The sequence below is a fragment of the Saccopteryx bilineata genome, chromosome 9 (assembly GCF_036850765.1).
Source record: "Saccopteryx bilineata isolate mSacBil1 chromosome 9, mSacBil1_pri_phased_curated, whole genome shotgun sequence".
In the NCBI taxonomy this organism is placed as follows: domain Eukaryota; kingdom Metazoa; phylum Chordata; class Mammalia; order Chiroptera; family Emballonuridae; genus Saccopteryx; species Saccopteryx bilineata.
This window is the reverse complement of record NC_089498.1, coordinates 24,407,313-24,433,418: the sequence shown is the minus strand read 5'-3', so window position 1 is coordinate 24,433,418 and position 26,106 is coordinate 24,407,313. Positions and strand designations below refer to the sequence as shown.

Sequence of the window (26,106 nt, the reverse complement as noted above, 5' to 3'; positions counted from 1 at the left end):
ACCTGCATATAGAACAGAAGGCACAGAAATTAAGGACAGGAGCGAAAATAAAAGGAAGCCTGCCTGCACGTAAGGCATTTCTGATGCCCTCCCTGTCTGGTGGCGAAAGTTGTCAAGGTCTCAGAATATTGTAACCGAATGTCCTGTTTTCAGGTCAATGGGAGTCATTGTCTAACTTGTATTAGGGCCACGCCATGTTACAGAAGAAAATGAGGGTTTTTTGGCTTAAGGACAGAGAGGCCCAACTTAGTGAGGTTTTTTATGAGACATCCTAGAGGGGTCTGGTCAAAAGGCTTAGACTCTGAAGAGCCCATAGTGGAGAGAGGTGAGCAAGAGGGGGCATCCCTGCCTTTTGTCACTGTCCCAAGAGGAGAGAATCTCCGTGTCATCCTGGGAGTCGTCCCTGATAGAGGTCGTCATCACCTGTCAGGGAGCTCCGAGGACGAGAAGTCTGAGAGAGTGGAGAGTTTGGCTAGGTGCCTAGTCTTTTGTGCAGTCTACTGAGACTGAAAGTCAAACCCCTCAAAACGTGAGGCGTGTCAGAGAAAACCGTCCAACCAGAGAAAATTTTGTGAAAAAGAGAAGCTGATCGGGGAAGAGGAAGGGAGAAACTCTTTACATTTCTCTGGTCCGGCAGGGGTTCAGGACAGGGTTAGACTGTCGGCCAATCGATCTACAATTAATTACACGTCCAAACAGAATCAGGGAGTAAGCCCGGGACGAGCTGCTGCTGCCCATTGCTTCCCTGGTTGTAAGTTTGGAAGGCAAAGAGGGATCGTCCAGGCAGTTAGTACCCTGTCCCAGGTTTTGGCACCAAATGTTGGAATCCGAAAAGACCAGAGTAACAAGCTTTTATTGAAAGGAAGACAGGAACCCTGCCGGGCACTTCTCCTGGGGAGAAGAGCACCGGTTACAGACTAGGGGCGAATTATATACTGTTTGGGAGCGCCTGAGGGGATACTGAGGCAAAAGTTCTGGTATGTTCTCTTTTACGGTTTTAGAATTTCAGCTTTCTGGAATGCTCCCTCTCGGGGCAGGTTGCCCAGCTTCCTGGAATTCCTCTGCCCCAGGGGCAATAGTCCAGTAAGGGTGAGGTCAGGCAGCCAAGCAGAACAGCAAAAGGGCAGTTTGGAATTCATGTATCTATCAAAATCAATCTCTATTATCAATAAATACAATTTTTTTTCTAATTGTTTTTGCATTGAACATGTAATACTTACGTAACAGTGAGAATCACTCAAACACCTTTTACACTCTAGTCCAGGGGTCGGGAACCGTTTTGGCTGAGAAAGCCATGAACGCCACATATTTTAAAATGTTATTCCGTAAGAGCCATACAACGACCTGTGTACGTTATGCATTATCCAATAAAAATTTGGTGTTGTCCCGGAGGACAGCTGTGATTGGCTCCAGCCACCCGCAACCATGAACATGAGCGGTAGGAAATGAATGGATTGTAATACATGAGAATGTTTTATATTTTTAACTTTTTTTTTTTTTCATTTTTCTGAAGCTGGAAACAGGGAGAGACAGTCAGACAGACTCCCGCATGCACCCGGGATCCACCCAGCACGCCCACCAGGGGCGAGGCTCTGCCCACCAGGAGGCGACGCTCTGCCCATCCTGGGCGTCCCCATGTTGCGACCAGAGCCACTCCAGAGCCCGGGGCAGAGGCCACAGAGCCATCCCCGCTCCAATGGAGCCCCGGCTGCGGGAGGGGAAGAAAGAGACAGAGAGGGAAAGCACGGCGGAGGGGTGGAGAAGCAAATGGGCGCTTCTCCTCTGTGCCCTGGCCGGGAATCAAACCCGGGTCCTCCGCACGCTAGGCCGACGCTCCATTTTTTTTTTTTTATTAAAGATTTGTCTGCGAGCCAGATGCAACCATCAAAAGAGCCACATCTGGCTGCGAGCCATAGGTTCCCGACCCCTGCTCTAGTGCATACGATGTGTTTTCAAAAGGAAATTCCTTTCTCCTCACATTAGCCATGCTAAAACTCAATAGCCATAACAAGAAAGGGAAAAAAGTTTAAATGCCAATGTTGTGCGTGGTGGATTTTGGAGGAGAAAAGTCATTATTTGGACTATACATGATTTTCAATTATTTATGCTCTCCTCTGCTACCTTTTCCATTGAAATAAAATTTTGACAATGTGCAGTCTGTGCTGAGGTTTTGATTTTAGAGAGATTTCATCTTTCAGGGAGATGCCTGAAAAATATTTGCTGTGAAGTGACATGACAATGGTTTAGCAGCAAGCAGTTTATTGCAGCGGTTTGGGACTTAAGAGATCGTATAAGCAAATTCTTTTGCCATGTGCTCTTCAACCCTGAGAGTATATATACCAACGGGATTGTCCCAGGCCTCTTTACGGACTCCGATTTCTGGGGGCAATATTTTAAAATTATTGGATTAGCTACCCTCCTTTGGATAGATAAGTTTCTTTACCTAACAGGAAGAAGCAGCAGGAGCCACAGTTGTTTATTATTATTATTATTGTTATTGATTTTTAGAGTGAGAAAAAAGGGGAGGGGAGAAAGCGACAAGCCAAACATCCATTTGTTGTTCCACTTATTGATACATTCGTTGGTTGAGTCCTGTATGTGTCCTGACCCACATCAACCCGCAACCCTCGGTAAAGATGGGGCGCTCCACCAACTGAGCTACTGGGCCAGCGCAGGAGCCACCGTTTTAGTATTTGCATCTTCTTTTCCAAATGTACAGAGAAATCTTAAACCTTCCTTCCGCCAGAAATTCAAATCAAGAGCGGTAAAACCCTCCGCTCTTCCGTTTGAGGGCTGAATTTAACCAATTGGAGAGGGCTCCTCACCCTGGTCCCTCCTAGTCTGTTTGCAAAGGACCAGCCAATGAGAGCGCCCCTCTTTCAGCAAACGGCGACCAAAGGAAGAAGAAGAGAGGCTATTGGTCAACGGCTGGGACAGCTGCCCAGTGAGAGCAAGCTGCGCGCGCTACTCAGGCGGTCCGCTTGAGCTGCAGGGGAAGTGCGGCTGAACCTGTGGGGCGGTACGGTCGTACAGAAGAAACGAACGCTTTGTACGGCGGTCTCGGTAGCCCCAGCGTGTCAGTCCAGCTTTAGGTAAGGACGGCGCTTACATCTCTCCACGTCTCGCGCTTCTGGCTCCAGGATACCTTCCGGGCTTGGTCCATGAACGCGGGTCCTAGGGACGCCCTAATGGAACCTTGCGGCCAGAGAAGATTCGGCCTCTCTGGACAGCCCCAGCCGTCAGGGCTGAGAAGTCCGAACCCGGCTTTTGTCGGGGTTTTTTAAGGGGCGCGAGGTCGGGGTGGGGGCAGGGAAGACAGGAAGTTCGGGTGACCCCGGAAGTTGATGAGTTCGGAGTTGAGTTCACTGCAGGCCGGAGCTTCGTGGTCCCCCAGCCGCTCTCCTGGGAGCCGACCCTAAGACTCTCCATTTACAAGTAATTGCTCTCCCCTTGAGCGCCCGTTAATTGCATCACTAATTAACTAAAGAACCTAATTTTTAGTTTTTTTGGTTTTTTTTCCCATTTTTCTGAAGCTGGAAACAGGGAGAGACAGTCAGACTCCCGCATGCGCCCGACCACCCGGCACGCCCACCATGGGGCAACGCTCTGCCCACCAGGGGGCGATGCCCTGCCCAACCTGGGCGTCGCCATGTTGCGACCAGAGTCACTCTAGCGCCTGAGGCAGAGGCCACAGAGCCATCCCCAGCGCCTGGGCCATCTTTGCTCCAATGGAGCCTTGGCTGCGGGAGGGGAAGAGAGAAAAGCGCGGCGGAGGGGTGGAGAAGCAAATGGGCGCTTCTCCTGTGTGCCCTGGCCGGGAATCGAACGCGGGTCCCCCGCACGCTAGGCCGACGCTCTACCGCTGAGCCAACCGGCCAGGGCCAAAGAACCTAATTTTTAGTTTTATCCTCAAATTTGACCTCCTAACACTGCGACGTGCGTACTTTTATTATCCCCATTTTACAGGTGAACTATATAGTTGAGCAGAGAAAGTAGGAAACCCGCCCGATGTCCCACAGGCAGTAATGGAGCAAGAATTGGAGCCGAGGTGGGCTCGACCTGCTGGTACCGCATTTTACTTTGTTAATTGGATGCCGTGGCGTCCCAGCCCATTGATGGCGTCTGAGTAACAAAGCTTGGTAGGATGACTTGTGGGAGGTTAACATTTGAAGTTCCAGCTCGCATGGCTCAAACAAAATCAGGGACAAGGTCGCTCAAGGCTTGAGGTGACTGGCCAAAGGTCATTTTGAACGGTTTTCCCGCTGGTGTGCTGCAAGACTGTATTGTAACTACCAATTTGTACTTTTTTTTGTGTGTGTGTATTTTTCTGAAGCTGGAAACGGGGAGAGACAGTCAGACAGACTCCCGCATGCACCCGACCGGGATCCACCCGGCACGCCCACCAGGGGCGACTCTCTGCCCATCCTGGGCGTCGCCATGTTGCTACCAGAGCCACTCCAGCGCCCGGGGCAGAGGCCACAGAGCCATCCCCAGCGCCCGGGCCATCCCCGCTCCAATGGAGCCCCGGCTGCGGGAGGGGAAGAGAGAGACAGAGAGGGAAAGCACGGCGGAGGGGTGGAGAAGCAAATGGGCGCTTCTCCTGTGTGCCCTGGCCGGGAATTGAACCCGGGTCCCCCGCACGCCAGGCCGACGCTCTACCGCCGAGCCAACCGGCCAGGACCCCAAATTGTACTTCTTAATCGCTTCACCTCTTTTACGCAGTACCGCAATCCCTCCCCTGTGGTAACCATTAGTCTCTTCTCTATATCTATGATTCTGTTTCAGTTTTGTTCATTTATTTTGTTCTTTAGATTTTACATGTAAGTGAAATCATATGGTATTTGTCTTTCTCTGGTTTCACTTAGCATAACACCCCTTAGGTCCATCCATACTTTCCCAAATGGTAAGATTTCATTATTTTTTATGCCCCAGTAACATTTCATTGAATATAGGGCAGCTTTTGTGTGTGTGTGTATTTTTCTGAAGTGAGAAGCGGGGAGGCAGGTAGCCCGACTCCCGTATGCGCCCAAGATCCACCAGGCATGCCCACCAGGGGGCGATGCTCTGTTGCAACCGGAGCCATTTTAGCACCTGAGGTGAGGCCATGTTGCCATCTTAAGCACCAGGGCCAGGTCGCTCCTATGGAGCCATGGCTGCCGAAGGGGAAGAGAGAGACGGAGAGGGGGAAGGGTGGAGAAGCAGAAGGTCGCTTCTCTTGTGTGCTGTGGACAGGAAACGAATCCAGAACATCCACACGCGGGGTCGATGCTCTGCCACTGAGCCAACCAGCCAGGGCTTGTACCACAGCTTTTTTTATCCACTTGTCTATTGATAGGCAGTTACTTTCATATCTTGGCTATTGTAAATAATGCTGCAGTGAACATAGAGTGCACTTATTCTTTTGAATTAGTGTTTTGAAATTCTTCAGATATGTTCTCATAAGTGGAATCCTTGAGTAATAAGGCAGTTCCATTTTTAATTTTTTGAGGACCCACCATACTGTTCCACAGTGGTTGTACCTATCTACTCCTATGCTGATCTTAAGCCTGTCTGGTTTAAGCCTACAGATTTCCTACCGCACAGGGTGAGGAGGTTTTGTTTGTTTGAGCTGGGAACAGGTTAATTACATATACAGGCTTTCAACCAATCCTTTTCAGCTCCATCTTTCAACACTTGTCTTCTGCGATACCTGGTTTCTACGCTCCCTTCAGTGGCGGTTAGCTTGTGTCTCAAGAGTGCACAGCCCTCCCTCTTTGCAGGTACTTGAGTTTCATCTTTTCATCTCTACCACATAGTTACCAGTTAACAGTAAAAAAAATTGATTTACATATCTCATTCTGTTTTTTTCCTGTCTTGGTTATTTATCCTTTTTTTAATGCCTTTTCTTTTGAGGAGAGGGAAGTCATGTTCGTGAACCCATCACTTTGGGAAAACTTCTTTTCAGGTTATCTGTCATTTCGTCATTGCTAAACCTAATGGTCATTCTTTCCCTTCAGTAGCAATTAACATACTTGACCATTCTCTCTCTCCTTGAAACATTCTTTCAGGATACCCTGTTCTCCCAGGTTTGCTACTACTGTATAATCTTGTTTCTGGGTTCTCTTTCTTACCCTTTTAATGTTAGTGTCTCCAGTTTTAATCCTTGGCCTGTTTGTTTTTTTTCTGGTTCAAAGCTGCTTACTCCTTTCCATCTCCACTGTTGTGCTCTTGTCCAAGCCTCTGTGACCACTAGTTTACATTTTCACAGTAGCCTATAAGCCGGGTACTGTGCTTGCGCTATTGCTCCCTTTATCTATTTCTAACATGAACGAAACTGCTTACTGAGGCCTTCAGTAATAGTGTCCTGCCTTATCAACCCCAGCCCATGCTGTTCGCTCTTCCTTACTGTACTCATTACACTGGTCTGCCTAGTTTCTCTAATGTACCCAATACATGCTTGCCAGGGCCCTGTGTATTGATCTCTCTTTGAAACTCTTTCTGGCCTCTCATATGTCCAGCTTATTTTAATCCTTCACTCCTGGGCTCAGTTTTATTTCCGAGAGATCTTCCATCACTATTGTGTTTGAAATGGTGCTTCTTGCCTTCCACTCCCAAAACCAGATATCAAATGTCTAATTTTCATGTTTATTTGTGTTTTCTCCCGTTTGCTAGAATGTAAACTCTTGTTATGCAGGGTCTTAATCCATCTCATCTCTGGGGTACCTGACTTATAACTGTGCTTAATAAATATTTGTTAATTGGAATTAGAGATTGGCCTGACTAGGTGGTTGTGCAGTGGATAGAGCATTGAACTGGGATGCAGAGGACTTGGGTTCGAAATCCTGGGGTTGCCAGCTTGAGCGCAGGCTCGCTGGCTTGAGCCTAATGTCACTGGCTTGTGCAAGGGGTCACTCGCTCTGCTGTAGGTTCCCCCCATCAAGGCACATATGAGAAGGCAATCAAAGAACAAGCCACAATGAAGAATTGAAGCTTCTCATCTCTCCCTTCCAGCCTATCTGTCCTTATCTGTACCCCTTCTCTCTGTCTCTTTCTGTCTCTGTCACAAAAAAAAGAAATTACAATTAGAGATGGGAAACAAATAATGAAAAGGATGGGTAAATAAAGGTTGTTCACCCTTTTTGAGATTAGGTTTCTATTTTATTTTAGTAATTGAATTAATTTTGCAAATGTCCTTTCTCTTTTTATCCTCTGTAACTTGGTGCCGTGAAAGAATATTGTTTACTAAAATTAAATATAGCATTATATGCATTTGTTTTGGTGAATGTTAATATTCAGGTCATGACAAAGAACTGCAAGAGATCTGGGTGATTAGTTTCAGACCCAATAGTTCAAACCCCTTATTTCTATTTTAGAAGATAGTACTGTGGTTACATGACAATGTTTTTGTTTTTGTTTTTGGTGGGGTTTTTTGTTTTGTTTTTTGTATTTTTTCAAAGTTAGAAGCAGGGAGGCAGTCGGACAAATTACTGCATGCACCTAACCTGGATCCACCTGGCTTGCCCACCAGAGGGCTATGCTCTGCCCATCTGGGGCAGTGCTCTGTTTGCTACCTGAGCCATTCTAGGGCCTGAGGTTAAGGCCATGGAGCTGTCTTCAGTGCCCGGGCCAACTTTGCTCCAGTGGAGCCTTCGCTGCGGGAGGGTAAGAGAGAGAGAGAGAGGAAGGAGAGGGGGAAGGGTGGAGAAGCAGATGAGTGCTTCTCCTGTGTGCCCTGACTAGGAATCAAACCTCAGACTTCCAAACGCTGGGCTGATGCTCTACCACTGAGCTAGCCGGCCAGGGCCTGACTTAATGTTTTCATAGGGCAAACTGGACAACTGGTTGTAAGCGCTTGTTATGGAGAAAAAGGTATATAATTACCAGAACAGTAAAATAACTAAAATCTTCTCAGCTTTGCCAAGAATGATCTTAAACAGAAATTCTAAAAATCTAGATGTGATTTTATCAGCTACACATGTTTTATCTATTTTACTGATGCTTTTTACAAATATTGCTTCCTCAGTGATGGCTTATGAAGCAATGGAGTATGATCTTGAGGTGGAGTTAGCTCATAATGCTGCTGAACAGCATGTTCCGGCTGAAGTCTACAGCGAAGGGGAACTACCCCTACAGCATGTTCCGGCTGAAGTCTACAGCGAAGTGGAACTACCCCTACAGCATATTCCGGCTGAAGTCTACAGCGAAGGGGAACTACCCCTACAGCATATTCCGGCTGAAGTCTACAGCGAAGGGGAACTACCCCTACAGCATATTCCGGCTGAAGTCTACAGCGAAGGGGAACTACCCCTGCTTCAGTCTGCTTCCGCTGAAGTGACTGAAGGCAGACTACTCCTGTTCCAGCCTGCTCCTGCTGAAGTTCTCAACAGCCAAGACGGCCCAGACTCCCTGGCACCTGCTCCACAGGTGTTCATTGACCTGACAGAGGAATTAGAGCCCTTCAGAGAAGAGAATGTGGAGAACATCAATCCAGGAGCTTCAGAGGAGCATCAGCAGGAATCTGGTGCTAACCACACCATCCAAGTATCTTCATTTGAGTCAGTAAACTACATTACTGGGCTACAGAGTCTGCATGGCATACTAGAATTCCTGAGGCCACCTTCAGACCACAACGTGGGGCCAGTGAGAGCCAGAAGGAGAAGAGTGACTGCTTCACGCAGAACTAGAAGAACTACAGGGTCTCAGAGAACTGACAGTGCCAGGTAAATAATAATGAAAGGTTGTGTGATTAGTACCAGTTTGGGAATTAAGTACGTTAGGCTCTAGTCACATCTCTAGTGCTATATTGATGATAGTATAGGCATTGTGACTTTTGACAAGTCAGGTAACTTTTCTGAACCCCCAATTCCTCACAGGTCATATGGAAATAAAAGTGCATAACAAAGTAATTGAGGGGAGAAGTTATACTGAGGTACTTTGAAAACTGGGTGGTAGTTTATTGGCAATGGCTTCTGTAGAGGCTGGCTCTTTAGATCATTTGCACCTCTTATATCAAAAAAATGTTTCTTAACTTGCAGATTCACTGCACTAACAATAAGACCCATTGTTCATTGGCACACCCCATAGTGGTATAGGCTGGATTTAGAGAACCCTTGTGAAAAGTAGAATGTGAATTGAGAGTTGATCTAAGTAGGAAGTATTCCAGTCCTCACGTGAGAATGTGTTCAAGAATTGAAATGTTACTTTCATAGTTTTTGGTTTGAGTGTACCTTTTTTTAAATTCATTTTTATTAGAGAGAGAGGAGAGAGAGAGAGAGAGGAAAGCAATAGAGAGAACAGAGGGAGGAGCAGGAAGCATCAACTCCCATATGTGCCTTGACCAGGCAAGCCTGGGGTTTCAAACCAGCAACCTCAGCGTTTCCAGGTCAATGCTTTTACCCAGTGCACCACCGCAGGTCAGGCCTTGAGTGTACCTCTGAAGAGTGTAGTTGTCAAGTTTTGACAGGGTTATTATAAAGAATAACAGTTGTCTAGGTCTTGTCTGTTTTTAACTTCTTCCTGTTTTGTTTGCAGTACCTGGCACTGGCCGCTTGATGGCTCAGTGGTAGAATGTCGGCCAATGTGTGGATATCCTGGGTTCAATTCCTGGTTAGGACACACAGGAGAAGCAACCATCTGCTTCTCCACCTGGCCCTCCTCTCTCTCCTCTCTCTTTCTCTCTCTCTCTCTCTCTCTCTCTCTCTCTCTCTCTCCCCCTCCCACAGCTGTGGCTATATTGGCTCAAGCAAGTTGGCCTCAGGTGCTGAGGATGGCTCCATGGCCTCCACTTCAGGTTAAAAAAAAAAAAAGGCTCAGTTGCTGGGCAACAGAGCAACAGCCCCGGATGGGCAGAGCATCGCCCCCTAGTGGGCTTGCTGGGTGGATTCCAGTCTAGTGCATGCGGGAGCCTATCTCTCTGCCTCCCCTCCTTTCACTAAAATAAAAAAATATTATTTCACATTTGGCCTTTTAAATATTTTTAGGTTTAAAGAGGTTGAATTCATTTTATGGAACCCCAAGAGTGTGTTTTATTCAGCGTCTCAAAGCTACTGCACAGAGGAAGTGAAGCTGGCAGACTCACTTTCTACATAGATACATAGCGGGAGCTTCAAGCAAATTTGTTTGTTTGAATACTAAGAATAGTGAGACCATACTAAAAAACAGTAGCTAGGTTATCTGTTTACCTGTTTTGCAAATGAAGAAGCCAGTGGGTTAATTTGTGCTTTAACTGGGATAACTCTGGGATTGGGATTGTGCCTTAAATCTCAAGATTCAGCCTGACCAGGCGGTGGCACAGTGGATAGAGCATCGGACTGGGATGCGGAGGACCCAGGTTTGAGACCCCGAGGTCACCAGCTTGAGCGCAGGCTCATCTGGTTTGAGCAAGGGGTCAATCTGCTGTCACCCCCCACCCCCACCCCCAAGGCACATATGAGAAAGCAGTCAGTGAACAACTCAGGTGCTGTAACAAAGAATTGATGCTTCTCATCGCTCTCCCTTTCTGTCTGTCCCTATGTGTTCCTCTCTCTGTCTCACACACAAAAAAAAGTCTCAGGATTCAGCATCCTTTTCCATGGATCCTGGTGATTACAGTGACCACATTACTTTGTCTCCAGTCTCTATAGTGCCTGCTCACTTCTGGATGTGACTGATCAAAGATGGTGGGTTCCTAGTTCTGTGGTGAATAAGAATTGCAAATGCATGTTACTCAGTTACTTTAAAGTGTCATTACCTCTCATTAGGAAGGCAAAATAAGATTTCACACATTTGTGTGATAGGTGAAGATAGCTTGCAGTCCAGTTTGAGGGCTCTGTTGAAGTGAGTTAAGTGGGCTGAGAGTGAAAATTGTGTCATTAGGGGCTAGTTGACACCATGAGACCTTTCATAGTATTCCTCAGCCTTGGTTGTTCATCTACTCAGTTGAGGGGGGTTGACTGCTCTGGTGGGGGACACTTAACTTGTGTTCACCAACTCATAGGAGAATGACACTTAAAAATCATGCTGGCCTGACCAGGCGGTGGCGCAGTGGATTGAGCGCCAGTCTGGGATGCGGAGGATCCAGGTTTGAGACCCTGAGGTCGCCAGTTTAAGCGCGGGCTCATCTGGTTGGGCAAAGCTCACCAGCTTGGACCGAAGGTCGCTGGCTCGAGCAAAGGGTTACTAGGTCTGCTGAAGGCCCATGGTCAAGGCACATATGAGAAAGCAATCAATGAACAACTAAGGTGTCGCAGTGAAAAACTAATGATTGATGCTTCTCATCTCTCTCTGTTCCTGTCTGTCCCTACCTATCCCTCTCTCTGACTCTCTCTTTCTGTCCCTGTAAAAAAAAAAAAAAGTGAGCTTTTCCAGGTCTGATTGCTTATACCTTCTGATTTTCTTTTTCACATCAGATAGGTAGTGTGCCAATACCATAATAAGATTTGAGGAAGGCACATCTTACTCAAGAGTGTGAACGCCCAGTCATGCTTATGAACTACAAATGGTTCTTTCTGAATTTTTGTTGCTGTTGTTGAATTTAGAAAGAGAGAGAAGCATTGATTTGTTGTTCCACTCATTGATGCATTCATTGGTTGATTCTTGTATGTGCCCTGACCGGAGGTCAAACCTGTAACGTTGACATTATTAGCCAACTGAGCTACTGGGCATTGTCTACAGCCATGCCACCTTGACGTGCCCGATCTACTGGGAAGGGCCTTCCTGGATTAGGGTACCTGTTCTCCTGGAGTTCAAGTAATCCAGGACTATGGAGGTTAGGCAGGGGCAAGAGCTTACCCCATACTGTTGAATAATTCAAAAATGATAAGGGACATTGTCATCCAAATAATACAGGGAAAGAGGAGGATTTCTTCCAGGCCTTGCCGGTTGGCTCAGTGGTAGAGCGTCAGCCCAACATGTAGAAGTCCTGTGTTTGATTCCTGGCCAGGGTTCACAAGAGAAACACCCATCTACTTCTTCACTCTTCCTTCTTTTCTTTTTCTTTTTTTTTTAAATTTTTTATTAATTTTAATGGGGTGACATTGATCAATCAGAGATTCCTCTCCTTTTTCTATCTCTCTCTTCCCCTCCCGCAGCCAAGGCTCCATTGGAGCAAAGTTGGCCTGGACACTAGAATGGCTCCAGTTGCAATAGAGCATCGCCCCTGATGGGCAGAGCATCAACCCCTAGTGGGATTGCTGGGTGGATCCTGGTCGGGCGCATGCGGGAGTCTGCTTGGCCTCCCTGCTTCTCACTTCAGAAAAATACACACACAAAAAAAGAGAGGAGGATTTCTTGGGTTTCAAGGTTGCACTCCCAAAGAGAAACTCCTACTACCACTGCCTCTTGTTCCTTTTCATAGCTCTCCTTTCCCATGTCCCCACCAGACCTTGGAAATGCCTGTTTTACTATGTAAAAGCAATAATAATGAGTAATTTTTAAAAAACAAGTCTAATTTCTTCTAGCTAGACCAAAAAATAGAAGACTCAAAGTACTAGAATAGAAATAAAAGGGGAAACATTATTACTATCAACCTTACAGAAGAAAACAGTATTATAAGGGACTACTGTGAACATTTTTATACGAAGAAATTAGATAACCTAGGTGAAATTGACAAATTTTTAAAAAGCATATCTATCAGTGCTCTCAAGAAAAAGAAAATCTGTGACTTGGAATGCTGAGGTCGCTGGTTTTGAAACCCTGGGTTTGCCTGGTCAAGGCATATACGGGAGTTGATGCTTCCTGCTCCTTCTCCCCCTTCCTTCTCTCTCTCTCCTCTCTAAAATGAATAAATGAAATCTTTAAAAAAAAAAAAAAAGAAAAAAATCTGAATAAACCAATAACAAATCAAATTAGTAATTAAAAAATATTTCCACAAAGAGCCCAGAACTAGATGGTGACCATGGTGAATTCTACCAAACATTTTAAAACAAAAATAATAGCAGTACTTCATAAACTTTTCTAAAAAATAGAAGTGGGAACACTTTCCAACTGATCATCTCAGGCCATTATTACCCAAAACCATACAAAAACATTACAAGATAACTAGAGACCACTATCCTTTATGAATCTAGATGCAAGAATACTCAATAAAATACTACCAAATTGAATTCAACAACATATAGAAAGGATTATGTACCATAACCAAATAGGATTTGTTTCAGGAAAGTAAAATGGATTCGACATACAGAAAAAAATTAGCAATATGTACCATATTAATACAATAAAGGGGAGGAAATGAACATTTCAACTGATGCAGAAATACCATTTGACAAAACCCCTTCATGATGATAAAAAGAAGTATTCAACAAACTAGGAATGCCTGACCTGTGGTGGCGCAGTGGATAAAGCATTGACCTGGAAATGCTGAGGTCGCCAGTTCGAAACCCTGGGCTTGCCTGGTCAAGGCACATATGGGAGTTGATGCTTCCAGCTCCTCCCCCCCCTTCTCTCTCTCTGTCTCTCCTCTCTCTCTCTCCCTCTCCTTTCTAAAATGAATAAATAAATAAATAAATTTTAAAAAAAAGACTTTATTAAAAAAAAAACAAAAAAACTAGGAATGGAAGGGAACTTCCTTACCCTGTACAGGGCATCATGAAAAACTCACAGCTAACATACTAAGGACAAAGACTGAAAGCTTTACCCCTAATACAGAAACAAAGCAAGGATGTCTGCTTTTGCCACTTCCTCTATTTGCCATTGTATTGGAGGTTTCAGCCAGGCCAATCAGATAAAAGAGAGAGATAGAAGGCATTTCAATTAGAAAGGAAGAAATAATAGTAACTATTTGCAGGTGACATAATCCTTGTATTTATCAAGTTTTGAAAAAGCCAGACCCAAGAGGCCACATTTGATCCCATTCATGAAATGTCCAGTATAGACAAATCTATAGAGACAAAGTAAATTAGTGGTGTTAGGGGATGGGGGAAAGAGGGAGAGAAGGGTAGAGTTCATTTTAGGTGTGGTGAAGATGTTTTGGCATAAAGTGATTATGGTTGCATAACCTTGTGGTTGTGCAAAACACTGAATTGTACACTTTGAATCAGAAAGGATTCATCCACTACATCTTTTAATTCACTTTATTTTAAAAGGATGAATCTTCTATTGAATTGGATACCAGATGTTTACTTTGTTCCATTTAATCATCTATTTTTTAATAGAAAGCCCTGGTTTGCCATAAATGTTAGTTTTCCTATAAGAAAACAAAATTTTTCTTTGTTGTTGCTGGCTTGAGCAAGGAGTCACTCGCTCTGCTGCAGCCTCTCCTCCCGACATCCCCTCACCCTCCCGTCAAGGCACATATGAGAAAGCAATCAGTGAACAATTAAGGTGCTATAATGAAGAGTTGAAGCTTCTCATCTCTTTCCCTTCCTGTCTGTCCCTATCTGCCTCTCTCTCGTCTGTCACAAAAAATAATAATAATTTTCTTTGTGAATGATCTCCAACAATGTTTCTGGTAATGTCATATAAACAGTTATTAAAACAAAGTAGGTCACCTTTCAGTAACACTTTGACTATTAGTTCAGTAATATGTTCCAAGGTTCAGAATACCTTTTTGGTTTTTAATATTGAGTGTCATTAATTCTGGGTTATAAATTGAATATGGTTTGTTACCTTGGAAATGAGGGAAACTGGGAAATAGTACTGGTTATAGTTAAAACTCAGCTAGTCAGAATTATTAGAATGTTAAATCTGTTCCCAACTCTCCTCGTCTTGAGTTCTTTTTTGCTATCATGCTGTTTTTGACCTTAACTTTATATTAAACTTCAAAGGAAAAATAATGTCTTAAATTAAGAAGTGAAACAATGAAGACTGAAGCCAGACTTCGTACTGTATCCCAAAAGACCTTGGTCTTCCTAGCTGCAGTAGCAGAATCCCATGAGACCATATTTAACCAAGAGGACCCATTTTCTTCTTGCCCACTTTCTTTCCAACCCCTTTATACTAACAGGCAGATTGCTAAGTTGTGTCCTTTAAAACATATGGATACATGCCCGAAGGCCAATAAAGTAAAAATTAGCTTTCAGCAGAAAGGTCAAGCTCCAAGGTAGACCTTTTTCTACTGTTGAGTAGAAAAGAGTATACATACCAGCCAACATCTGCCTAAATCTACTATTCCTGCTTCAGTGCTCAAAGGCAGCATTTAATGGTCTGGAGATGGGTTGAAATGACTAGGATTTACTTCCAGATTACCCTGGGTTGTTTTTGTGGTGTTATTCCATTGTACTATAATACTGTTGTCTTTCTCCATAAATAGGTCCAGAGCGCCAATGGATGCTTACTTAATACTGAGCAGGAGTCAGCTTCATTTGCCAACTACCTCTCATGATTCAGGGGCTAGCAATCCTGTCTCTGAAGACTTGCAGGTATCAAGCAGTTCTGATTCTGACACTGATGTGGAGGATGGAGAGGTTGTCCAGGCAGAGGAACCTGGAGCTGTCATTACAGAAGGTGAGTGTTTTATCCAGGTTTGAATTCACAAGGCTAACTTCTAGAAGCTTAGATTCCAAAAGGCTAGGAACGCTAGATACATGTTTTAATACCTTTCCTTTTCCCCAAAAAATGTTATAGATTACTGCTTTATATTATAGTTTTCACTGGCCATAATTATATAGAGAGGATTTGCTGACTTGCAGTATTGTATGATTTGGGACCCAGTGAATCATTTACTTGGTAATGACATTTTACATTCCCCTTTATTTTCTTGGACATTTGAGAAAGAAGTAGATTTATTTTGTTTAAAGAAAAGCTTTTGTAAATTCAGCACCCTCTCTAGTCTTCCACTTTTTAAGTCCTAGTATAATGTTATGTATTGTGCAAGTGGAATTTATTTAACAGTTGGTGGGCAGAGACCCCTAAAGTGTATGTCCTGCTTACATTAAAAATCTTCTGATACCCCAGACTGTGGGCTTTTCCCACTAAGTGGAACCAGGCCTTTTCGAGAAATGGCTTTCCAGGTCCAGGATAGGAAATCTAAAAGATGAGCCTAGGCATTTATTAGGCTAGAAAGCAGGGAAACCATCTAAGTCTCATGGAGTTACATCAGTAAACACAGGAGCAACCCAGAAAGGGCTCTTAGTGACCTAATATGGGATAGTTAGAGCATCAAAAAGAATAGTGAGTGTGTACTTGGATTATAGATTGAAATAATGTCGATATAAATCAAATCTATGAAAATCTGTAAATTCATATCTATACATTTTTAAAAACCTGTTTATCAAACATTGTAATTTATTAGAGCTGTTAACTTATTACTCTGAAAGCTGGAAAATCAAATAGTTGAACAAAGAAGATTTGGGGGTTTGTTTGTATTTTTTTTAAGACTTTTTTTTTTTAATGTTCAAAGCTTATTTATTTATTTTGTGACAGAGTCAGAGAGAAGGACAGACAGGAAGAGAGAGAGATGAGAAACATCAATTCTTTGTTGTGGCTCCTTAGTTGTTCATTGATTGCTTTCTCATATGTGCCTTGACTAGGGGGCTACAGCAGAGTGAGTGACTTCTTGCTCGAGCCAGTGACCTTGGGCTCAAGTTTGTTAGCCTTGCTCAAACCAGATGAGCCTGCGCTCAAGCTGGCGACCTTGGGGTCTTGAACCTGAGTCCTCTGCGTCCCAGTCCGACGCTCTATCCACTGCGCCACTGCCTGGTCAGTCTAAGCCTTTTTTTTTTTTTTTTTTAGAATAGTTTAAGGTTCACAACAAACTGGAAAGTAAGGTACCGAGATTTCTCATACAACCTCTGTCCCCATACACACATTACCTGCCTCTCACTCACCAGAATGGTGCGTTTGTTACATATTGTCATCACTAGAAATCTATAGTTTACTTATGGTTCACTCTTGGTGTTATATGTTCTATGGGTTTGGACAACCAGCATCATAATTTGCAGAGCATTTTCACTGCCCTAAAAATGCTCTGTGCTCTGCCTATTTATCCCTCCGACCGACTCCCAAGGCATTTTTTTTTCTTTTTTTTTGTATTTTTTTTTTCTGAAGCTGGAAACGGGGAGAGACAGTCAGACAGACTCCCGCATGCACCCGACCGGGATCCACCCGGCACGCCCACCAGGGGCGATGCTCTGCCCACCAGGGGGCGATGCTCTGCCTCGACCAGAGCCACTCTAGCGCCTGGGGCAGAGGCCAAGGAGCCATCCCCAGCGCCCGGGCCATCTTTGCTCCAATGGAGCCTTGGCTGCGGGAAGGGAGAGACAGAGAGGAAGGGGGGGGTGGAGAAGCAAATGGGCACCTCTCCTATGTCTATGTGCCCCGGCCAGGAATCGAACCCGGGTCCCCTGCATGCCAGGCCGACACTCTACCGCTGAGCCAACCGGCCAGGGCCCCAAGGCATTTTTTTAAGTAGAAGAATTCCAGATAATGGGGTAGAAATGATAGGGAAAAAATCATTTTGTGACTCATAATGAAATAATGTATCTAGGCAAAGATCATCAATGGATCCTAAAATCATTAGGCTGAAAGGTTAGTAGAATTCTTTTTAATAAAGGGACCGGGCTGATACCTCCAGACCTTATGTGTCTCTTAATGTACTACTATAATCAGAAGTATCCACACCACTTAGGAAGTACTTTTGCAGAAAAACAAAACACAGAACAAACAAATTGAATCTATATAAGACTCTAGATATAATAACTAGTTTGCATAATTTACAGGAAGGAAGTAGAGGAATATAGTAAAAAATATCTCAAAAGATGCAGTCACTCAAATCTAAAATATAGGATTTTGGAACATCTAGAGAAATACCTAAAAGTATAAGGAAATTCTAGTTTTTTTAAGGGGTAAATCTCAAATCATTGGGGAAAAGAGACTTTAAATTTGTATTGTTAAAACTGGATAACTAACTGAAAACAATTAAATTGGATTTATTCCTTATTCTATGAACCAGGATATAATAAGTGGATCAGAGATCTAATTTGAAAAAATGAAACTATTTTGGTATTGGAAGAGTGCATGAGTGATAAAAGCGAATAGTAAAGAGTACTTCAAAATCTAGAAGCAAAGTAAGAAAATGACATGCCTGACTGACTGGTGGTGGCACAGTAAGGCCTGGAACACCGATATCTCTAGTTCGAAGCCCTGAGGTTGTTCTCTCTGAGCATGGGAATCATCCACACTATCCTAAATCTCGCCAGTTTGACCTTAAAGGTCGCTGGCACAAAAAGCCCATGGGTGTGAGCTTGAGCAAGGGGACATTCGTACAGCCCTGGTCAAGGCAGATACAAGAAGTTTAATGTGTAACTAAGGTGAGAGCAACTATGGGTTGATGCTTCTCACTCTCTTTCTCCCTTCCTGTCTTTCTCTCACGCTCTCAAAAAAAAATAATAATAATAATAAATAAATAAATAATAAAAGGGTGGGGGAAATTACATAAAAATTTGAGCCTCAAAAAGAAAAATGAGCCCTGGCTGGTTGGCTCAGTGGTAGAGCGTCGGCCTGGCGTGCAGAGGTCCCGGGTTCGATTCCCGGCCAGGGTACACAGGAGAAGCGCCCATCTGCTTCTCCACCCCTCCCCCTCTCCTTCCTGTCTCTCTCTTCCCCTCCCGCAGCCGAGGCTCCATTGGAGCAAGGATAGCCTGGGCGCTGGGGATGGCTCCTTGGCCTCTGCCCCAGGCGCTAGAGTGGCTCTGGTCCCGGCAGAGCGACGCCCCGGAGGGGCAGAGCATCGCCCCCTGGTGGGCAGAGCATCGCCCCCTGGTGGGCAGAGCGTCGCCCCCTGGTGGGCGTGCCGGGTGGATCCCGGTCGGGCACATGCGGGAGTCTGTCTGTCTCTCCCCGTTTCCAGCTTCAGAAAAAATACAAAAAAAATAAATAAATAAGAAAGAAAAATGACTAGCTTGGCCTGTGCTGGTGCAGTTGATAAAGCATTGACCGGGAATGCTGAGGTTGCTGGTTCTAGACCCTGGGCTTGCCTGGTCAAGACATGTATATCAAGCAATGTGTCTTGACCAGGCATATGCTACAATCAGAAGTGTATAATCTTAAGAAGTATTTGCTATCCCTCCTCTTCCCAAAAAACAGTTGAATCTACTGAAGCCTCTAGATGTAACTGCCAGTTTATAGGAAATGTAGATGATAGAGCAACTCTGTAAGCGATACCACAAGGAAGCAGTCAGATCCAGGATGTAGGACTTTTAATAAAACAAATGACAAAATCCCCCCAACAAATCAGTGCCCGAGATAAACATGGGTAAAGGAAAAAGACTTAAGAGACATAACAGTCAAGGTTATTGTGGAGACCTTGTTTAGATTCTGATTGGAATAAATCTTCTGTAAAGAGTAACTTTAACACAACTGGGAAAATTTGAAGTGAACTGGGTGCCTAAGTATTAGATAGTATTAGAGGATTATTGTTCATTTTATAAAATATTAGGTATAATAGTAGTGTTTATGTAAAAATAAATCCTTATCAGTTAATGTTACAAGTTTTTACAAGTGAAAATGCTATTTTAGGGTTTGAAATGGGGTGATGGGTACCTTGGGTGAGTTATACTATTCTGTCTACTTTCATGTATGTTTGAAATTATCTAAAATAAGTGGGGGGGAAAACTTACTGATGCTACTTGGGAAAATTGTCATCCCTTTTACAGTATCACTACCAATTAGTGGTGAATGAGTCAGGTTCTGCTAGCCTCTGATACCTTACAATTTGTGTCTTCTTTTGTAATTGCCTATCCTGTCATTTCTGGAAACAACTTCACAGAACAATCAGAAAGTATTTCATCAGAGCAAGAAGTTACATGTATTGGTGGAAGAGAGACTCTCCTCAAGCAGGTAATATGAATGAACATCCTTTTAAATGAAAGGTTTGGATTTTCATTTTAAAAGGAGGCTGCAGGCTAAAATGGAAAACTTTGTAGGCTTTGTAGGCAGGAGGTCTAGGAGTCCGATCTTGTCAAAATTAGTCATTTGTGTGACTTCTTTCTCTTAGGTTTAAAAAGGTTGGGGGTTGGGGGGGAGTGAGAATAACTTGTCCTGTCTTTAACTAATAAGGTTAAATGTCAACTAAAATCGTACATATGAATGTAGTTTATGAACTCGCTGACAGAATGTGATTGCTATGTGATAAATATTTTTTATTTACAAAAATAACATACTGTTGTCCTTAATATGAAAATTATTTACATTAATTGTGGACTTTGCCAATCCCAAAACATTTATCTACTTTTTTGCAAGTTTCTACATGGTCTTCCTGTTTTTATTTCTTCCCTCTAGAAAAATTTTATGTACCTGTAAATTTATGTGTATAAATGTTCTATTTTTAAACTTACACAAATGGGATTATATTATACCTTGTTTAATATATTATTATACCTTGTTTATTCCTTTTCCCTCTGACTTAACTACATTTTGGAGAGCTTCCTATTATCAGTACATTAAGTTTAATCTCATTTTTATTAATAGCTTAAAAATAGCATTTCATCATATAAATAAAATTTTCGTTACCTCTTGTCATGTATGCTATGGTCGTTCCCCTTTCTTTTTCATTTTTTCCTAATATAAATTGTGGCACACTGAGCGTCCTTGTACAAATAAATATGTTGGCAAATTTTGTGCCTTTCTTCATAGTATATATTCCTAGCAGAGAGATTGCTATGTCAAAGGAGAGATATGTATTTTAGTTTTAATAGATATGTCAGACTGCCCTCTGTAAAATTTGTGCTACTTTCTGCTTGCAACAACAGTATGTAAGCATACCTGTTTCTCCCTCACTCTCATCAGACATCAATTTATACCAACTAATAGATGAAAAATGGCATCTTTAATTTGCATTTATTTACTTATAAGAACAATTATTGACCATATGTATTTTTTTGTAAGCTGTTTATATTTGTTTTTGTGGTATTTTTCTTTGATTCACATGAGCCAAGTATTTTATAGCTACTTGAGTTGATTATGAACTGAATTTTAGATGAGTAATAAACCTGCTGTTCCCTGTTGTTAGTTGACTGGGTAACTGCTAGTTTTATTATATATCTTAAAGATAGCTCTTTTTCTTCATTTGAATGAAAAAAAAATCTAAGCGTTTCATAAGATCAAACAGCAGTAATATTTTCATAGCTTGTATTACATTTGACTGGATTGCGTTCTAGAAAGAATGACAAGTGATTTATAGGTGTTAATAGTTTTTCTATACTGTTTTTGTATCATTTTTATGAGGTTTTGTTAATTTGGTAGTTATGAGTCCTCTTCAAGACTGATTTTGCATTTTCTCTAATGTGTTCTGGTTTCCATCCAGCAGTCTCCCCAGAAGTCCAGCTCTCCTGTACCTTCAGCTCCTACGAATGAGGAAGAAGGGGACACTTGTACAATATGTTTAGAGCAATGGACAAATGCTGGGGACCACAGGCTTTCTGCATTACGCTGTGGGCACCTCTTTGGGTTTAGTTGCATTTCTAAGTGGCTCAAAGGACCAACACGAAAATGTCCCCAGGTAAGGGCTGTACATAGGGACTGCGCATATGCACAGTCATGTTAAGTCAGGAGGATTCCTAGACGCCTACTAATTGTATCCTATTGGGCTTTTTAGTGCAACAAGAAAGCCAAGCACAGTGACATTGTTGTACTTTATGCCCGAACCCTGAGAGCTTTGGACACTAGTGAACATGAGCGCATGAAAAGGTAGGTAGAAAGAGTTTGCCTAGCTGGAAAAGGATATATGGGTCACTCTTTGTGTAGTTCTGAGGCTTTACTTGGTCTGTGACTGAGGATCTCTAGGGATTGCTATCTGTCTGTCTCATATTGTGACTTACTATATATATCCAATCATCTTCTGGAAGAAGTCTGCCTGGTTTATTCTCCAGATAGCATTAAAAATGGGAATCTGGGGTAACAAATAATTGTAATTTCAGTTATGACTGAGTTAAACTTCAGTGCATTTCTCAGTTACAAGTCAGTGCAATCGTTTTCCATTGTAGTTTGCCGGTTTAAATTCTGTTGTAATGTCCGGAGTACTCACCAGTGTTGCAGAAAGACATGAAAGAAAGAAGGGCAACAGGAGGAGGACTGCCACTTGTTCTTTCTATGTGCTCAGCACCTCTCATGAGCCTCTATTTACAGAGCCTGAGTGTTGTGTGCTGATTGGAACAAGTAGGTTCAGAAGGAATGGAGCAGCACTGATTCTTGGCCTTTTGACTACTAAGGTTAAGTATTGAAGGAATGTGCTTTCTTCTGTAGAAGCACTTGAGGCTTTCCCATGAAATTGGAATTGGCTTTAAGACTTAAGCCTTCGGGCCTGACTAGGTGGTGGCACAGTGGATAGAGCGTCAGACTGGGACATGGAGGACCCAGGTTCGAAACCCTGAGGTCACCGGCTTGAGTGTGGGATCATAGACATGACCCCATGGTGCTGACTTGAAGCCCAAGGTCGCTGGCTTGAGCAAGGGGTCACTCGCTCTGCTGCAACCCCCCTCCCAAGCACATTTGAGAAAGCAGTCAGTAAACAACTAAGGACACTAAAGAGCCACAACAAAGAAATTATGCTTCTTATCTCTCTCCCTTCCTGTCTGTCCCTATCTGTCCCTCTCTCTGTCTCTGTCACACACACACAAAAAGACTATAAGCCTTTGGTAAGTATGACCTGGGGAGATCAAGACCACGGTGTTTTAAGCCCTCCTAAAATCAGAAGTTGTTTTTTTTTACAGAGAAAAAGAGAGAGTCAGAGATAGGGACAGACAGACAGAAACAGGGAGATGAGAAGCATCAATCATCAGTTTTTCGATGCAACACCTTGTTCATGGATTCCTTTCTCATATGTGCCTTGACCGCGAGCCTTCAGCAGGCCGACTAACCCCTTGCTTGAGCCAGGGACCTTGGGTCCAAGCTGGTGAGCTTTGCTCAAGCCAGATGAGCCCGTGCCCAAGCTAGCGACCTTGGGGTCTTGAGCCTGGATCCTCTGCATCCCAGTCCGACGCTCTATCCACTGCGCCACCGCCTGGCCAGGCTAAAGTCAGATGTTCTGAGAAACCTATAGCCCTACTTTAATACCTTACACCTGGCCTGGGCAACCAGAAAGAAGATATTGTGGGGCTTTTGTTGTAGCCTGTCCAGCTTCTAACCTAAGGATTAAATTTACTCATTTACCGCCTGCCTCTGCTGCTAAATACTATGAAAACTGAACCCGAGATTCCCATCTCATACTCTCTGTAAGCCAGTTCGTGGCCATCTGAAACACTTTCCAAGTCTTAGACTCCTCTTCGCTAGAATATCTGGCCAAGAAGCTCAGTTAGAGCATTGTCCCAGTATGCCAAGGTTGCAGATTTTATCCCAATCAGGTCACATACAGGAATCAACCAGTGAATGCATAAATGAGTAGAACAACAAATCTCTGTCTCTCCCTCCTCCTCTTCCTCCTCTCCTCTCTCTCTCTCTCTCTCTCTCTCTCTCTCTCTCTCTCTCTTTCTCCCTCTCCACTCCCCTACTCCCCCCCTTTTTTCCTCTCCCTCCTCTCCTTGCCCCTCCCCCCATTCCTCATGCTCTCTAAAATAAAATAAAGAAATTTAAAAAACAGGATCTGGCCTGACCAGGCAGTGGCGCAGTAGATAGAGCGTCGGACTGGGATGCAGAAGACCCAGTTCGAGACCCTGAGGTCGCCAGCTTGAGTGCGGGCTCATCTGGTTTGAGCAAAAGCTCACCAGCTTGGACCCAAGGTCGCTGGCTCGAGCAAGGGATTACTCGGTCTGCTGAAGGCCCATGGTCAAGGCACATATGAGAAAGCAGTCAATGAACAACTAAGGTGCTGCAACGAATTGATGCTTCTCATCTCTCTGTTCCTGTCTGTCTGTCCCTCTCTCTGTCTCTTTCTCTGTCTTTGTCACATACACACACAAAAACAAACAGGATCTGGCACATTACTTAAATGATGCCATTTTTGCTGATGGTGTTCCTAAACTCCACTACAATAGCACTCTATACAAAAGACTCATAAGTGAAGCTTTGCACATATAGTGCAGTGTAAGAAATCAGGATTTTGGAAGCCCAAGAACAATTGCTAATAGCTGTACTTAAAATATGCTTTAAGAATATTAAAGAATAGAGATACCACTGAGAGACTTCAGGGAAATGGGTTCTCTGGTGCACTACTTCTAACAAAGTACACATGCACACTATTTATTTGTTTGTTTATTTATTTATTTTTACTTTTTTTTTTTACAGGGACAGAGAGTCAGAGAGAGGGATAGATAGGGACAGACAGACAGGAACGGAGAGAGATGAGAAGCATCAATCATCAGTTTTTTGTTTTAACACTTTAGTTCATTGATTGCTTTCTCATATGTGCCTTGACTGTGGGCCTTCAGTAGACCGAGTAACCCCTTGCTTGAGCTAGCGACCTTGGGTCTAAACTGGTGAGCATTTTTTTATTTTTATTTATATCTTTTTTGTTTTGCTCAAGCCAAATGAGCCCGCGCTCAAGCTGGCAACCTCGGGGTGTCGAACCTGGGTCCTCGGCATCCCAGTCCAATGCTCTATTCACTGCGCCACCGCCTGGTCAGGCCACATGCACACCATTTAGAGAAGCCCTTCGCAGCATGCTTCTACAACCTTTATTTATTTATTTACTTATTTATCTATTTTTATTTGTTTTCAAGAGAGAGGCAGGGGCGGGAGGAGAGAGACAAGAACATGGAGTTGCTCCTGTATGTGCCCTAACTGAGGAGTCAAACTGGCAACCTCTGTGCTTGGGATGGTGCTGCCAGGGCTTAATTTTTATTGATTTTTAGAGAGAGAGGAAGGAGGAAGCGAAGCGTTTATTTGTTCATTTTTTCCACTCCGGCGTGCTTTCTTTCGTTGCTTCCCATGTGTACCCTGCCCAGGGATCAAACCCACAACCTTGTTTTAGGACGATTCTCTTAACTGAGTTAACTGGGTAGGGCCTGCTTCACAACCTCTAAAAGTAATTCTACTTCAGGCATTTATTTTAAAGAAATAATCAAGGATGTATGGAAAGATTTACTTGAATCTTTTTATTTGGCATTGGTAATCCAAGAGAATTAATTGGTTGAGTAATTTCTGGAATATCTATGTGATGGAATATTGTACATTCATTAAAACTACTGTTGAAGTGCACATAATATATATGTTGTCATGTGAAAGCACTTTTTTTTTTTTTAACAGAGAGAGAGACAGGGACAGACAGGAATGGAAAGATGAGAAGCATCAATCATTAATTTTTCGTTGCGCATTGCACCACCTTAGTTCATTGATTGCTTTCTCATATGTGCCTTGAACGCGGGCCTTCAGCAGACCAAGTAACCCCTTGTTGGAGCCAGAGACCTTGGGTCCAAGCTGGTGAGCTTTTGCTCAAACCAGATGAGCCTGCACTCAAGCTGGTGACCTCAGGGTCTCGAACCTGGGTCCTCAGCATCCTAGTCCGATGCTCTATTCACTGCGCCACCGCCTGGTCTGGCGAAAGCACATTATAAATGTGATTATATTGTGAACTAGCAAAAGAAAAGTAGTTACTGAGGACTGGTAATACGGATGGTCTTAATTTTCTTTGTTTTTTCTCATATGCTCTAACAAATACATACTTTGTAGCATTTTAAAATTTTAGTTGTATTATAGATACAATAGAAACTGTGAACTAAATTCTCTTTAATTCCATCTCTTTATCCAGAGGATCTATGTATATTGTGAATCAGGATATTTTTACACTTTATGCAGGTGTTACTGGATTATAATATTTTCCTTCTGTAGCTTCATTTTTTCAAAAAGTTTTTGCTTTTGTTCAGGGCATTTAGCTCTAGTTTACTCATTTCAATTTCTGAATAATATTCTAGTTCTCTAATTAGAATTTACTTATGTATATTTTTTACTGATGGACAGTTAAGGTGGTTTTCAATTTTTGTAAATATAAGTCTTAATTTTTTTTGAGTCTTTCCAGCATTAACATGATATAATATCCTTTTAGTTACTTAATGTTTTTTTGGTTCTTTTACAAGTGTACTTTGCTTCATAAAGTTCTTACATATCCTTTAACTTTCTTCCTAGGTTGCTGTTATGAATGAATTTTTTTTTTGTTGTTAACTTACTAATCACTTATAGGGTATTTGGGGAATGTGATGAATCTAATTTTCTTGATCTTGAACCAAGAGCCTTTCTGAACTCTAGCAGTTTTTTAAGTTCTCCAGTTTTCCATGAGGTAAA

The 26,106-nt window shown here is 43.1% G+C and overlaps 1 protein-coding gene and 1 non-coding gene across 3 annotated transcripts in view; one reads left to right on the top strand and one right to left on the bottom strand.

Annotated features, from left to right (window-relative positions):
• Nucleotides 1-2,971: 2,971 nt before the first annotated feature.
• RFWD3 (ring finger and WD repeat domain 3) overlaps nucleotides 2,972-26,106 on the top strand; it is a 45,212-nt gene continuing 22,077 nt past the window's right edge. The window contains exons 1-6 of one of the 2 annotated variants that reach the window (XM_066242882.1): nucleotides 2,972-3,092; nucleotides 8,003-8,699; nucleotides 15,209-15,402; nucleotides 19,664-19,734; nucleotides 21,203-21,394; nucleotides 21,491-21,582. In XM_066242882.1, coding sequence (XP_066098979.1) covers nucleotides 8,005-8,699; nucleotides 15,209-15,402; nucleotides 19,664-19,734; nucleotides 21,203-21,394; nucleotides 21,491-21,582 — 1,244 coding nt within the window. In that variant the 5' untranslated portion in view covers nucleotides 2,972-3,092; nucleotides 8,003-8,004. Of the gene's footprint in view, nucleotides 3,093-8,002; nucleotides 8,700-15,208; nucleotides 15,403-19,663; nucleotides 19,735-21,199; nucleotides 21,395-21,490; nucleotides 21,583-26,106 lie in introns of both variants that reach the window. The other variant, XM_066242881.1, reaches the window with a different exon arrangement.
• On the bottom strand, nucleotides 11,361-11,461 carry LOC136313835 (small nucleolar RNA U13). Its single transcript, XR_010727260.1, has one exon. It is a non-coding gene; the product is annotated as a small nucleolar RNA U13 (small nucleolar RNA).